Consider the following 14,919-nt stretch of genomic DNA (forward strand, 5'->3'; position numbering starts at 1 on the left):
CCCATTTTCCCTCACTGTATATTGTATCTTTTCCCTTTTTTGCTTCCCATATGATGAATTTAGCTACATAGAAATGTCTATTTGTATGTCTCTAAATGTTTGTATGTCTTTAAATGTTTTGATGAATTGAACAATGTGGACCCTGTTGTAAACAAGTGTAATGCTTAATTGGGTCGTCCACTCACAGTTGACAGTCTTTGTATTGAGTTTGTGCTTAAAATGTACTGTAAATTCTACAAACTGTTAATAAATATTTCAATCAATCAATCAATTCCCTTCATTTTTAGATGAAAGAAAACATTATGAGGGCTGGGCCTCATAATTATGGGCCTCACTATTATATTGACACTATACATAATTTAATATAGCTAAGGTAAGGTTTTACCCACTAATGATAATGAAATGTACTGCAGTGAAATGACCGTAGGAACAAACTTTTACTGCGTTTCTTCGCATGCGGGCTTAAGGCGCAGTAGTGCGCACGCCAGATTTTTTACCAATGACGAAACAGGATTCATTTCTTTTTTTTCATCTTTGAAACTTCCTGCATAGTGCATAGACTGTGCGTGAAGTGAAACTTATTTCTAACTGATAATAAATAATGTATCAGCTTTAGATCATGTACAGAACGTAAAGTCACTCTGCAAACTATAGTTTCGGACTATGAATTATACGGCAGAGGCAAACCCAACCCGTCAACATTTTGTTTAATAAGTAAGTAAGATAATCGGAACGAGCAACTTCACTTATTTTGGCGTGACTTCCGTCTCATGCAACCAATTTAGCCGTGTCGCTGTTGTTGTGAAATTACCGGGCTGTAGCTGTAGCATACCGAACATACACAACTCATTAAAGCCTAGGTCGAGTTAAGGTTAAGGACCACTGATGTTTTAACTGGCATAGCATGTGTTGACTTCACCTGGACCCCGACCATCACAGAGCACGCCAACACAGGCTTTTCGCTCACAAACAATCAAGTAAGTAAACTTACTTTATATAAAGCGCCTTTTGAAACAATGTTACAAGGTGCTGTGGACCACGATATAAAACACTCAAGTTAAAAGAAGGCACAAGACGAGCAATAAAACACCAAGAAATAAAGCAAAACATTGACCTGCATAATTAATGTTCACAATAATTAAAATTCTCCTGACACTTTTAGTTATAACGATCTTGATTTTTCTGTCGTAGCTGCCATTGAATGGCCGGGAATAATATTATCTTAAGGAAGTATATTAAATGTTCTTGCTTTGTCAAGATCAAATTGTGCTTATCAGGAAGTGAGTTCAATGACTCAACTTCTCAAGTATTTATTTATGTCACTTGTAATACTGTTGTGGCGACATTTGTGAAATTCTTGTTTAGAGCCAAATCCTAACTCTGTAATGTTATGTTTCATAATGTCACAGCCAGCAACAAACCATGGCAGACCAAAACAGACCTCAACGCAAAATGTCCACAGCAGGGGACAGTTTATACAAGATCTTGGGCTTGGAGAAGGGAGCATCCAATGAAGAGATCAAAAAGGCATATAGGTATGTTTACTGAGAAGACCTCTATAGTTCTTGTTTAACCTGGCATGGCCAGACTAATAGGCCTATCACTGCATGGATATCGATATCAGTGTGGATGTTAGTTTTATTTCCAAGGGGTGGGAACAGATTCCAACGTCCATACAACATGATTGATGTAATTCAAGTGCCAGACCAATATCTCCCCAGGGCCCTTTTTTCCTGTGGCAGATTCGTCTGGTTTCCAGGCTAGTTCTTGTTCAGTTATTAATTTAGGTTCATATTATGGGTAGCCTACTCTTTTTTGAGGGGCGCTCCTATATACAGGTTTAATGTTTGTTTTTAGTTCAATGTTTGTTTGTTTGAAAAATGTACGTCATCTTATCCCTAACACAAACATTAAATGCCATCAACAATAAAGATAATTTAATGTTTGTTATCACACCGTTTGTTTTACATCACCATTAGAACACCTAATGATCATGAACATTAGACTTTAATATATTAGCGCCCCTCACTTCACATGGGTGTGATTTTTATTTATTTAATAAATATAAAGAAATGCTATTAAGGTATGGCTTGCAAGTATGATCGAACCCTACAAACCCTCCACTCAAATCAGCCAACTCAGGGAAACTGGAAGTACCTTCACTAAAAACGCCTGGACAACGCTCCACACAAACTCCCAAACTCTTCTCCCTTCTGGCTCCAAAACTATGGAATGCACTTCCCATTACAATCAGAACTGCAGCCTCACTCCCAATCTTCCGCGGTAGTCTGAAAACCCACCTTTTCAGACTCCAGCATGGCCCGTAGCACTTGCCCTAGCCCCTTAGATAGCACTTTATGTAGACTTAGATAGCATTTTATACAGACTTATAGCATGTTGGACAGCACTAGAATTGCATTTTATGTAGTCATAGCACTTTATAGTACATATGTATATAACAAAATACATACATACATGGATGCACCTGGGACCTATCCTCAGTGATGTATCCCAAGGTCATTGGGGTTTCGGGTCTCCCAATATCATGCCCCCCAGCCGGGGTGATCAAGTCCCGACTTCAGTAGCTACCCTCGATCAGTCCCATTAGGGAAAAACCAGGGCCACACAATCCGTTCCTCCTGAACTACTCTGCCGGGACTGGGAGGTACCATTCTGGCGGGTGGAAGGACTGTGTGTTGACTCCTGTCCGGGCCCCTCCTACGTCACACCAGGTCCACTCCTGCTCTCACCAGGTCAGGCCCTGTGCGTTGCACCAGACTCCCAGCACCAGGCACTTTATTCAGGAATGGTGGATTCTCAAGCCGCAACGGTTCCGCAGGCTCCACCTTGCCCTTGGTGGTGCCGCAGGCTCCGCTTGAGGCTTGAATGGCCCTCCTAAAGGCCTCACCGTGGGTTTGTTGGGCTTCTTCCTCACGGAAGACACAGGCTGGGGCGCCAACCCATACTGCTCCCAGGTGCTGTCTACTTTCCGGCTGCCACCCGTCTCTCCGGTGGTCACCAGACTATTCCTGGTTGTCACATAGTCTATTCCTAGCTATGAGTCACTATAAATAGAATAACTATAACAAAATACATACATACATGGATGCACCTCGGACGTATCCTCAGTGATGTATCCAAGGTCATCGGGGTTTCGGGTCTCCCAACATCATGCCCCTCACTCAGGTGACCCAGCCGGGGTGATCAAGTCCCGACTTATGTCCCAGTAGCTACCCTCGATCAGTCCCATTAGGGAAAAACCAGGGCCACACAATCCGTTCCTCCTGAACTACTCTGCCGGGACTGGGAGGTACCATTCTGGCGGGTGGAAGGACTATGTGTGTTGACTCTTGTCCGGGCCCCTCCTACGTCTCACCAGGTCCACTCCTGCTCTCACCAGGTCAGGCCCTGTGCGTTGCACCAGACTCCCAGCACCAGGCACTTTATTCAGGAATGGTGGATTCTTAAGCCGCAACAGTTCCGCAGGCTCCACCTTGCCCTTGGTGGTGCCGCAGGCTCTGCTTGAGGCTTGAATGGCCCTCCTAAAGGCCTCACCGTGGGTTTGTTGGGCTTCTTCCTCACGGAAGACAGGCTGGGGTGCCAACCCATACTGCTCCCGGGTATATTGTATAGTATAGTATGTATAGTTATATAGTTTCATTATATAGATACTCAACTGTTACGTTCTTAGCTTACGCATTTCATGATAACTACTTTTTGTGTATGTGATGTATTGCCATGCTTTTTGTTGTTGCTTAATGTAAATCGCTCTGGATTAAGAGCGTCTGCTAAATGCCTAAATTGTAAGTTTCCTTTCTACACTACCCAGAATCACTCAGAAATGTCATTTACAGGAAACTGGCATTGAGGCATCATCCTGATAAGAACCCAGACAATCCAGAAGCTGCTGAGAAGTTCAAGGTGATCAACAACGCCAACAGCATCCTCAGTGACGATGACAAACGGAAGATCTATGATGAGTACGGCTCTATGGGCCTCTACGTGGCTGAGCAGTTTGGGGAGGAGAGTGTGAAATACTACTTCCTCATGCATAAGTGTTGGTTCAAGGTGAGAATCCTGTTCGGACCAGGACTGTAGTGTGTAAACTATAGAGCACTTTAATAAAGACTGAACACTTTAATTAAGTCTGCCCCAAGCCAAGACCTTGCCACCTTTGCCCAAGTTTGCCACTAAAGTCCTTTTCAAGATAATTGGAGGAATTCTGTCATAGGTTTTCAAATGACAGAGTCCCAACATCCAGCCGGAAGATATACAAAGAGTATCATTTAGTTTTGCTTGTTTAACATTTTTCAATTTTTCAATTTTGAAAATAAACAATGCAATTATAAACATGCAAGCTCATCAATCTTTCTCTCTGTTGCCTCCTCTCAGACACTTGTGGTTTGCTGTAGTATTTTCACCTGCTGCTGCTGTTTCTGTTGCTGCTGTTTCTGCTGTGGGAGGTGCAAGTCTCCAGAAGATGAGGTGGACTGTGAGTATATGGACGTCGATGACCTGGAGGCACAGGTCAGAGAACAGGATAGCGGTGAGTGAAGCCTGATTTATGCTTTGTGTGGTGCACTGAAAATGGCCAATCTACAACGCAACACAATGTGAGCTTGTTGGTCTGCTATTTTCAGCATGTGGCATGTGTTGACACACAACCTGGACAATAGAAAAAAATAGGAAAAAAGGACGAGACAGAGAAAGATGGAAAATAGCAAGCAGTAAGACAACAAATTAGAAATACAGAATGGTGGATCAGCAGAACTGTCTGGATCAAAATGTCCATTAAACCAATAAAGCCCCTTTCTCTACTTTCTGGACACATACAACTGCGTGATCATGCACAACATGTGACGGGTAAATGTTAATACTCTCCCAGTCCTTCCCCAACACCCTCCAAGCACAGTGATAGCAGTAGCACATATGACTGATTTGTTATGAATTATTTTATTTCGTTTGGCATAGGACTGGACCTATGTGCCAAGTTTTGTTTATTTGCATGCACGAGAAGCCAGATTTCCTGATTAGATAGAAGGAAAACAAGAATGACTCAGTCATAATTGCCAGCTGCAGCAAGCTCTCGTTTATAATCAGTTTGTGTGTCGCAGCCTCGGCTCACGGCATCATGTTGCGGCTTTAAAAGTATGGGTTTTATGCCGTTCAGACTAGCCAATCATGAAAACGTGTCCACTATGGTCACTACTAGAGGTAAATGTTGTTGTTGTGAGGTAAACATTTAACAATGTGTAAATGTTGTCCAGTTGCTTCTCAAGCAGCTGGAAAAAAGAAACGGATACGTGAGGGACCGGCATAAGAATATGCCCGATAAGAATACAGAAGTCATACAGCATTATTTGATGCAACATTTAGATATTAAATACTCACATGTCTGTGTGTAATCTCCTATTAATATACAACAGCATTTATCTTTTTATTTAATCTTATAATTCACAAGATGATGTCTGGCAACATATACTGTGATGTCCATTTGCTTTGTTTGTTGTCCTTTGTGTGTTTTTAGTTTTTGATTTATGAAAAATGAATAAAATTTGAAGTTGGAGAATATATATTAAATACTCACAGTGAATTACTCACAGATAATTACATGCTCACAGTGGTTATGTTCACATTGTTCAGAAGAAAACTGCAATTTCACTGTGTGTTTTGTCTCACAACAGGTGACCCTATAGTGATTCAGCCCAGTCCTGATGCTACCTCTCACAATTCAGGTGAAGTTTATTGATCTGCTTTGTAGAAGAGTTTGGACGCATTATACAGAGCATTTTTTATTTTATTTTCATTTGTTGTGTTTTTTCCATTTTAAAATACAGGACATGCATATAATAGACACAGAAATTACAATACAAAAAATGCAATAAAGAGAGCATTCTTAACAACATATAACCCACTGATGTGTATGAACTTGCATAAATATGACGTTACTAAAGAAAATTCTGGAGTTCTCTGCTGTTGCTGTTCCCCCGATGTACTTTTCTTTACTAACAGCACCTCAAGTGATATCTCACCAATAATTTAAACAACACTTTGTCTCTTAATTTCGTTTTTACGACCAACTCTAAAAAATGTTTTGAACAAAATTTAAAATGTACAGCAGTGATGTATTTTAGCATTTAACTAGAAATAGGCTTCATAGAAAATATGGAGAATGTGACAGTGGAACCCCAGCTTATGTGTCTGAAGTCTTTTGGATATAGGAGCTGAACATTGTGCTACCAATGTGAAATATGAAATATCACTTTTAAATCTCTTACGTTGTGTCTTAATTTTTCTTGTGAATGTCATGGACCAAATTAATTCATTATTAACCCAATATTTGTCTTGTTTCTGATATTAGTTATTATGCCTTTTATAATACCTTGTTTTAACAGCTTAGCTATTTGCCAATATTTGTAAATAATGGATGGACCTATAACCAGCCACACTGCTGAATTTAACATACATTAATCTTCTCCTATTGAAATAATGTTTGATTATCAATTATGGGAATTGTAACTTGAATTAATACAGTATTTGACAGATTAGAGATTATACTCAACCTAAAAGGACCTAACATTTAGCTTTATGCTATTTAATTAGCTTTAATGTTTTAGATAATGGGTTTTCTAGCTGACTGGTCGTATTCACATTTCCCTGATTCCTCCTGCAGGTGAGAATGTGCCAATAGTCATCCAGCCCCACACGACAGCCAATGGAAATTCAGGGCCTTCTGGCTCTTATGGCACTGCAGCCTACCACCTTGCAACAGAAGAATAAGTGAGTGGCTCTCTTGCTACTATAGAATCTTTACAATGAATCCATAGACAATGACCAACTCCTTTAGTGATTAACTTTGACTGTGGTTGGTCATGGGTTTGAATGGTATTCTTACATCACAATATTGAATGTTCTTTATTTTTTCCAAAGACTGCAGTTGCTATTAAAATGTACTTGTTATCAGAGGTTATTTGTTTACAGGAGTGATCGTGCTATTATGTCTTTAATATATATATGGCAAGTCTTTCTTAATGCTAAGGGTTTATCTTTGCTTTGATCAAACATTGGAGGCTATTTATTTAATCCAATTATGTTTATAATTTACTTTCCACTTATGGGTGAATTATGTTGCACATACTGTATAAGAAATGACAAAAGCCTGTTGAGCAAATACTGATCATTCCCTCTGCATTCTTGGATGCTTGATATTGATGTGCAATGTAAACCCTTCAGCCTCAGTCTAAACGTTACCACTGTTGGGTCAGGGCCTGTTGGCACATTCAAAAACAAAGTCCTTACAATATTACATCTTGAATGTATCACAGTGGCCTGGGACAAATTGATAGAGACCAAGAGGTGAGGTACTCATCCATTTACAGCAGATACAGTAAAACTGAATGGTGCTCATAGACACATACTGAGAAAATAGAAATACTGGTAGTAAACCAGATACAGTACATGCTTGTAAATTCACATCCAAACCACTTTTTTACATTGTTGTAAAGAATTTGTATTACCCTGGGATGATGGATGATTAACCTATGTCTGCTTTGGCAGACTTGTTTGTTGACAGAAGACTAGAATTGTAGAATCAGATATTGTAAGGCTAATAGAAAATAGATGGAGACGCAGACACATAAAGACTTGTAGCATCACTACCAAATGAGTTGTATCTGTGTCTATTAGGATCTCATTGCTTATCAGAGTTATCAAATGTAACATAAGACTAGACACACAACTTAAAATTCTGACATGGAACTTTTAATTTAGAATAGCCAATGATCTACTTTCCCCTACACCATGCAACAGCACATAGATTTCGGTAGGTTTAAACTAGTTTATACTCTTGCTTAGAATTCATATAACCCGAGACATATACCCATAAATATTGTTAAACCCATGTCTGTGCTAACAATATTTTAAGCAAGTAAAATGTAAGCTCAGTTTCAATTACTCGGTTACTCCTCTGAGTCGTCAGAGAGAATACCTGAAGAGCCTGTTTTGTGTGGAGAGGGAGCCGGTCAATTATTATTAAGAAGCTCTCTTTGAAAGATGATACTCGCTCCATAGTGTGAGAGAGGTTTTATATTGGCTGTAAGTCTTGTGAAATTATTGTGAAGATGGGAATTGTGTTTTTATGTACAGTTACATTTTTCATTCTGTTCTGTATAATACAGCTCAACATAATGGTCTGTATTCATTTGATATATTTTCTTTAATGTTCACTTGTTCTACAGAGACCTGGGTCAATGGACCATATTAAAAGGCAGCCATTTTGCACTTGCAGTACATCATACCTTGAAAAAGTGTGGTTTCCCTGCCCCTTAGTATGACATGAAAGAGAAATGGCTGGCATGTTTGTATGCAATTGCAAATAACTGTTGGGACCTATTTACAATATATGTTTGATTAATTGAAAACACTTAATTCATAGAAATATTTTTGCAAGTAATTTAAGTAAACGGTCTGAATGGTCCTGCTGTGGTAAACTAACCTGTATGATCGAGTGTTAAAACAAATCCTAAACGTTATTTGCAAAATGTACTTGACATACTGTAGGTTTAGTTTAGGTCAGTGTGTCGTAGTTTATGAAAATCTATTTTGCAGTGAACTGAAGTTGTTATTTTCTTTTCCACAATTGTTTCTTGTTCTAGATATTATTTGGTTTTATTTTATTGCATTGTCAAACTGATATTTTAAACTGGCTTTTTGATCAAAGATTAACACGGAATAGGCTTCATTTTGCTTTCAAAAACATTCCCAGAAATTATTACATTTCAAACAAATATTTCTTGTCAGTTTTTATTTCGGGTACGGTACGGAGTGCATGATAAAATAAAGTTGAGGAATACTGTACATACAGTATACTGCGTGAGTTTTCTTCTTCCAAGAAGTACCCTTATACTGTATGCATGCACACACTGTATACACAAATATTTTTATGTACCTACAAATTCAAATATCTTTAGTGTGTAGCATTTGTGCTTTATGGATGCTGATTTCAAGTTGTGATAATCCATGCATGAACTGGTCGAGCCAGCAGGGGGCCCTGGTTATTTATTGAAAAAGGTGAAAGCACAGGTCCAGCTGATGTCAGTGGCTCATATTTACTGCAGTGGCTGGATGAATTTGTACAATTCTTTAATGTTCTATATCGCTACAGTATAAGAGTACAATTGTGTTTTGGCAACTTGACATTACAGTAAATGGAAAACATTGCAAAAGATCATGTAATCCTATGTTAAATTTGGCAAACTCACCGTGCGCAGCAAAGACTGGAGAATGCGGTGCCCTCTGTTGAGTAGTTCAGATATCCATTTGTGAAGAACTGATCATCCAACCAATATGCCCGTACAGTATATTGGCAATCCAATATATGGGTCCAATATAATAAAGTTCTCTATTCTGGGAATGGTGCCTAATTTTATAGAAACACTATTCCTTGAATAGGCATACACAAATAGCTCCTGTTCTCTATTTCAAAGAAGAGGAAATCGAATCGTTTGTCCTCAAAAAAGAGAGAATTTCTACTCAAAATCCAAATATTGTCTTCAACAGGATGTGATCTATGTTCCGTTGTAATTCTCACCTGCAGAGCCCATGTAACGTGTCTAGAGTCATGTCTTGTCATTGGCTCTTTGCAGCCCCAGCTCTCCACCCCTAGCTGAGCCAAGGCCACAGCCTTGCGTCTGTAAGTGTACACCTTTTTAAGCTCAAAAAGCTTTATAGCTTTAAGCAGGTTACATGGGAAAGAAATTGATTCTTATACGATGCAATAAAAGATTTGGAAATATCAATGGATTTGGAGAAACGCCCTCTCACTGAGGATTATTCTTCAGCTCATTCAATCCTTATGAGGTTGGTATGTTTTCATAAATAGATGTAATTTGTGTGTGTGAGTTTTATTTAGTTTAAAATTCATTTATGGGGATCTGAAATATTCTTTAACAGAAAAATCGCTAAAAGAGAAAACCAGCACTCACGGAAGCACCTAAAGGAATTGTTGGTGTGCACATCTTATATCCATTTGTTTTGGGATTGTCTATTTGTGGTGCATGCAATATTTTTTGTAATAAGCACAAATACTTTTGCTGTTTCATGGTTTTAATAGAATTGCGTGCATGCTTCTGGCAAATCACAATTTGTGGGCAAGGAAACGTGGCAAGGAAACGTGGCTTATCACATAACACTTCTATACACTTCTATGGGAACCATGTAACCTGACGGTACTTATTTTCCCTCAGGCCATATCAGGACATTGTGAGAAATGACTCCCCTTCTACAGAGAACAGTGACGGTGGATCTAGTGGTGACAATGTAAGGCAGTCTCATGGACATTGCCATGAAAATGACACCGTGTCATTGATGGAAAGCCACGAGAAGCGCTTTGCCAAAAGGAAGCTTATTTTGGCCTGTATTGTCAGCCTGTTATTTATGGTAGGAGAAATGATTGGTAAGATTAAACTCAATAAAAATACTTTACAGCAATTCAAGTTACTCAACACACTGTCCATTACAGAGAAGACATAGAATATAGAACAGAACGAATGTATCTACCAGTGTTGTACTAGTATGTCTTTATACAGAATGTGGTGTGGATTCTGGATCAATCAGAATATTGAGGCAAACAGAGTTGGAGACTTTAATATTTCTAAGAGACAACTTGATTCCTTGAGCTCACAGGAGAAAATAAATACAGGATTGTGGTTAAGTACATACCGGTAATATACAAAAGCAGTTATACAGATAAGATGGGCGCTTGTGTCATATTTGTAAGTTTGTCATAGTTACTCAACAATAAGTACATTCCAGGCCAGCATGTACTGGTGTCTTGGTTCTATAATATTGAGATTGTAACAATGAAAATAAACAAATATTTCACTGGTAAATACAAAAAGTGAGTAAACTATGACTTCCACTCATGATCAATATTAGACAACTTTGGGGCAATCTTGTGACATTTTAAAATTACTTGTCTTTAGTATCATTAATTCGTGTATTTTATATTGGCATACATTATTTATAACTTTCATCAGTTTGATGCAATTCCAAAAAACATTGTGTGGTTCAACGTGTTTAGGTGTGTTTATCCTCTACACACTGTGTACCATGTGCCAGTTTATACTGCTAAAATGTAACCAAAAGAAACCTCTTTACATTTGAGGACTTTAGTGATTCTGATGACATAATTACAGTCTTCCCTTTTGATGGAGCTGCTAGATGAATGTTTCCTTGTGTTCCGTCCCCTGCAGGTGGCTATGCAGCACACAGTCTGGCCATAATGACAGATGCAGCACATCTACTGACAGATTTTGGCAGCATTATAATCAGCCTATTTTGTCTGTGGATTTCATCCAAACCCCCCACAAAAAGCATGACCTTTGGCTGGCATCGTGCAGGTTTGCTCAAAAGACCAAGAACTATAAAATGATGTGCATGTTTGCCAACCCTAAACATTGTACAATGCATTCATTAGTCTTTTTGTATTTTTCATTACTTTTATATTATAATATTACATTTATAGATTGCTCTTGTATGCAGGTGCCAATGACTAAACTAATATACTCAAAATACAGAGATTCTTGGAGCATTGATGTCACTTCTGTCCATCTGGGCTGTGACTGGTGTGCTGGTGTTCGTAGCCACCCAGAGGATCATGAATGACGATTATGAGATCCACAGTCACATCATGGTCATCACTTCAGGCTGTGCTGTGGGTGTCAACATCCTGTAAGTGTGCATGTGAGGTCACTCTCACTTTCTTTATGGGGCATTTCAGCCATAACACATCCATACAGTATTTTGTCTCCGATGCAACTAATGCCTAATTTATACGTTCTTGTATGGCTGTGTGATATGATATGACACTTACTGTATAATTATTTGGTGAGAGCAACATGGCTGAAGTATACATTAGAGTCGTTCTGCAAGATATTTTCATTCCAGTCTGTAATGTAATGATATATTTGGCTGTTTGTCATTTGTTTTTAATTGTTAAAAATCTCAAGTCAAGTGTAGAGCAACTTTCAATTGTTATTTTATGTTATGTATTAGTATGCATTCTAAAAATAGGCTTTCATTTGATTATTCAGAATGGCTCTAATTCTCCACCAGTCTGGAAGCTCACATGGTCACAGCCATGGTCTTTCCTATAGCCAACCTAAAAGAGACTCCCACTCCCATGGCAATACCAGTGTAAGGGCAGCTTTCATCCATGTTGTAGGGGACCTGTTGCAGAGTATCGGGGTCCTGCTGGCTTCCATCATCATCTATTTTTGGGTCAGTACAAAGGGAAGTATGGCATGGGACACAATCTACTGTACTGTATGTTAAGGAGTGTGACACAAAAAGAAAATCTGCTGTGGTGGGGTATCATGCCCAGTGTCCCCCTTAAAGGACCACTTCACCACTTTTCAACCTATCTTCATATAATAGGTCCTCACTAATAATCATGATAAAGTGACAATGTATTTCTACTCAGTCTGTGTCTCATAGGAGGGCTGTGGGCAGTTCAGAAACCCGTCCACCGGTGACATCATCGTTGAGCAAAACAAGATTTTTATTAGCTTGGATTCCTCATTGATGATGTCACTGGTGGACGGGTTTCTGAACTGCCCAGACCCCTCCTATGAGACACAGACTGAGTAGAAAAAAACTGTGCCAATTTTATCATTATTATTAGTGATGATTGGTGAAGTGGTCCTTTAACAACCAGGATCGGTTTAGTCTAATATTAAAAGCTACCCTAATCACACTAATGTGTGCTTTTTCTGTATGATCCACAGCCCAAGTTCAAAATAGCAGATCCTCTTTGCACCTTCCTGTTTGCTCTTCTTGTTCTGGGAACAACGTTCAAAATCTTAAAGGATGTTTTAAGAATACTCATGGAAGGTAAAATCATGTCTCCAGTGTGGCAACATTATATTGTACAGTAGTAGTTTTATGGTCTTATATTGTGTCACATGGTGTTATGTCCTCGATGAATCAACACATTATTCTTCCCCATATATGTATCATTTGTCCCAACAGGTGCCCCTAAAGATACAAACATTGACACTGTGAGAGCATTGCTGTTATCTGTACGAGGCGTCAAGGCTACACACAATCTGCACATGTGGGGGCTCAGTATGAGCCATTCGCTGCTCTCTGTCCACGTGGCCATCGGTAAACTCCCAGCTGAAACAAAAAAACATGTCTGATGGTGAACTGTGCTTGGTACAACCGTATCAGTTTCTATTTTAAGCATGGAGGCCGTTAGTTAATACGGAGTAGTCTCTGGCTTTTGGATTAACAATAACATTTTGAAAATGTCCTTAAACATTCATAATATTCATCTTTTTACATGTCAAGTATACTGTAGTCTACTGCAGGGGTCGGCAAATAAGTTTGGCCATGGCCAAATGTTTTTCTATGTATTAAATTTAGATGCTGAACATAATCAATGGCTAATTTAGGAACTGGATCTGGTGGCAGACCATCTTGTACAATAATAACTATTGTTATAATAACTTGATATAGCTAATAAAGATGTGTGGTTAAACTGCACAATGATACAACTGTGTGTGTAATCAAATCGTACAGGTGTAAATAGAAAACATTGTCTTAATCATTTTGTACTGACCACATCTTTGAATGTTGAACAAGAAGAGGACTTTTAGTTATTTAAAAAAAAGTTATATTTTTCATATAGCTGGTGGGCCGGTTGCCTACAACTGGTCTACTGTACACAAATTAACTTCAAAGCTCAGTTTATTAGTTGGTTTATAACACAAAGCAAATGTTCTCTGTTTCTTGCTCAGAGGAAGATGCCAACCCACAGATGGTCCTCATGGAGTCAACAGATCTTCTCCGCTCTGAGTTTGGATTTTCCAGCATCACAGTCCAAGTGGAACATTTCTCTGATGACATGGTCTACTGCACACAGTGCCAAGACCTCACAGACTGAACACTGATTGTGGCAAAAAACATTGACCCTTTTGAGAGATTGGATCTTTTGTTTGTTTTTTGTTTTAACACGCTTAGGCTACTGTGCAACCAAGGAATGTTTGCATTTGTAACTATAGCCTGTAACAATTTCTTTACATACTGTATTATTTAGATATTTATGTTATATCCTTTTGACAGATACTGTATGTACAAATGTTTATCAATTCATGTGAATTTTGTAAGTAAAGATGTCAATAAATCTATCAGAATGAACACTGAGGAATCTGTGTACAATTTACAATTTAGGCATTTAGCAGACGCTCTTAATCCAGAGCGACTTACATTAAGCAAGAACAAAAAAGCATGGGAATAGATCACATAAAAACATTTATCAAGAAACATGTGTAAGCTAAGAAAGTAACAGTGGAATATCTATATAATGAAGCTATACATGTAAACTATACATCTATACTACTATGCTATACATATGTACTATGACGTGCTATGACTACATACAATGCAATTATAGTGCTGTCTACATAACATGCTATAAGTCTGTATCAAATGCTATCTACAGTAAGTCTACAGAAATGCTATCTAAGGGGGTGGGGTAAGTGCTATGGGCCATGATGGAGTCTGAAAAGGTGGGTTTTCAGACTACGGCAGAAGATTGGGAGTGATGCTGCAGTTCTGACTGCAATGGGAAGTGCATTCCACAGTTTTGGAGCCAGAAGGGAGAAGAGTTTGGGACGTGTGGAGCGTTGTCCCGGCGTTTTTAGTGAGGGTACTTCCAGCTTCCCTGCGTTGGCTGATCTGAGTGCGCGGGAGGGTTTGTAGGGTTCGATCATACTTTCAAGATATTGGGGAGCCATACCTTTGGTTGCTTTGAATGCCAGCATCAGAGTTTTGTATTCTGTGCGGGCAGAGACCGGGAGCCAGTGGAGGGAGCGGAGCAGGGGGGAGACATGTGAGAATTTTGGCTGGTTGAAGACC

The 14,919-nt window shown here is 39.0% G+C and overlaps 2 protein-coding genes across 2 annotated transcripts; both read left to right on the forward strand.

The window, feature by feature from the left end:
• The first annotated feature begins 558 nt into the window (after positions 1-558).
• Positions 559-8,856, forward strand: dnajc5gb (DnaJ (Hsp40) homolog, subfamily C, member 5 gamma b). Its single transcript, XM_083791515.1, has 6 exons — positions 559-977; positions 1,410-1,535; positions 3,855-4,068; positions 4,393-4,546; positions 5,685-5,735; positions 6,674-8,856. Exons 2-6 carry the CDS (start codon positions 1,423-1,425, stop codon positions 6,778-6,780), a joined length of 639 nt encoding a protein of 212 aa, XP_083647641.1. The 5' UTR covers positions 559-977; positions 1,410-1,422; the 3' UTR covers positions 6,781-8,856.
• Positions 8,857-11,114: 2,258 nt separating this feature from the next.
• Positions 11,115-14,206, forward strand: LOC310877471 (proton-coupled zinc antiporter SLC30A2-like). The gene is made up of 6 exons (XM_083791345.1): positions 11,115-11,399; positions 11,577-11,730; positions 12,093-12,279; positions 12,786-12,891; positions 13,030-13,164; positions 13,800-14,206. Exons 1-6 carry the CDS (start codon positions 11,225-11,227, stop codon positions 13,943-13,945), a joined length of 903 nt encoding a protein of 300 aa, XP_083647471.1. The 5' UTR covers positions 11,115-11,224; the 3' UTR covers positions 13,946-14,206.
• The last annotated feature ends 713 nt before the right edge of the window (positions 14,207-14,919 follow it).

The sequence above is a fragment of the Protomyctophum parallelum genome (assembly GCF_964188405.1).
Source record: "Protomyctophum parallelum genome assembly, chromosome: 20".
Classification (NCBI taxonomy): domain Eukaryota; kingdom Metazoa; phylum Chordata; class Actinopteri; order Myctophiformes; family Myctophidae; genus Protomyctophum; species Protomyctophum parallelum.

Coding starts and splice junctions, on each gene's coding strand:
- dnajc5gb (XM_083791515.1), top strand. CDS start 1,423: ATGGCAGACCAAAACAGACCTCAACGCAAAATGTCCACAGCAGGGGAC. Junction 4,069..4,392: donor TGCATAAGTGTTGGTTCAAG/GTGAGAATCCTG, acceptor GCCTCCTCTCAG/ACACTTGTGGTTTGCTGTAG. Junction 5,736..6,673: donor TGCTACCTCTCACAATTCAG/GTGAAGTTTATT, acceptor TTCCTCCTGCAG/GTGAGAATGTGCCAATAGTC.
- LOC310877471 (XM_083791345.1), top strand. CDS start 11,225: ATGTTTCCTTGTGTTCCGTCCCCTGCAGGTGGCTATGCAGCACACAGT. Junction 12,280..12,785: donor CCATCATCATCTATTTTTGG/GTCAGTACAAAG, acceptor TATGATCCACAG/CCCAAGTTCAAAATAGCAGA. Junction 12,892..13,029: donor TTTAAGAATACTCATGGAAG/GTAAAATCATGT, acceptor TTGTCCCAACAG/GTGCCCCTAAAGATACAAAC.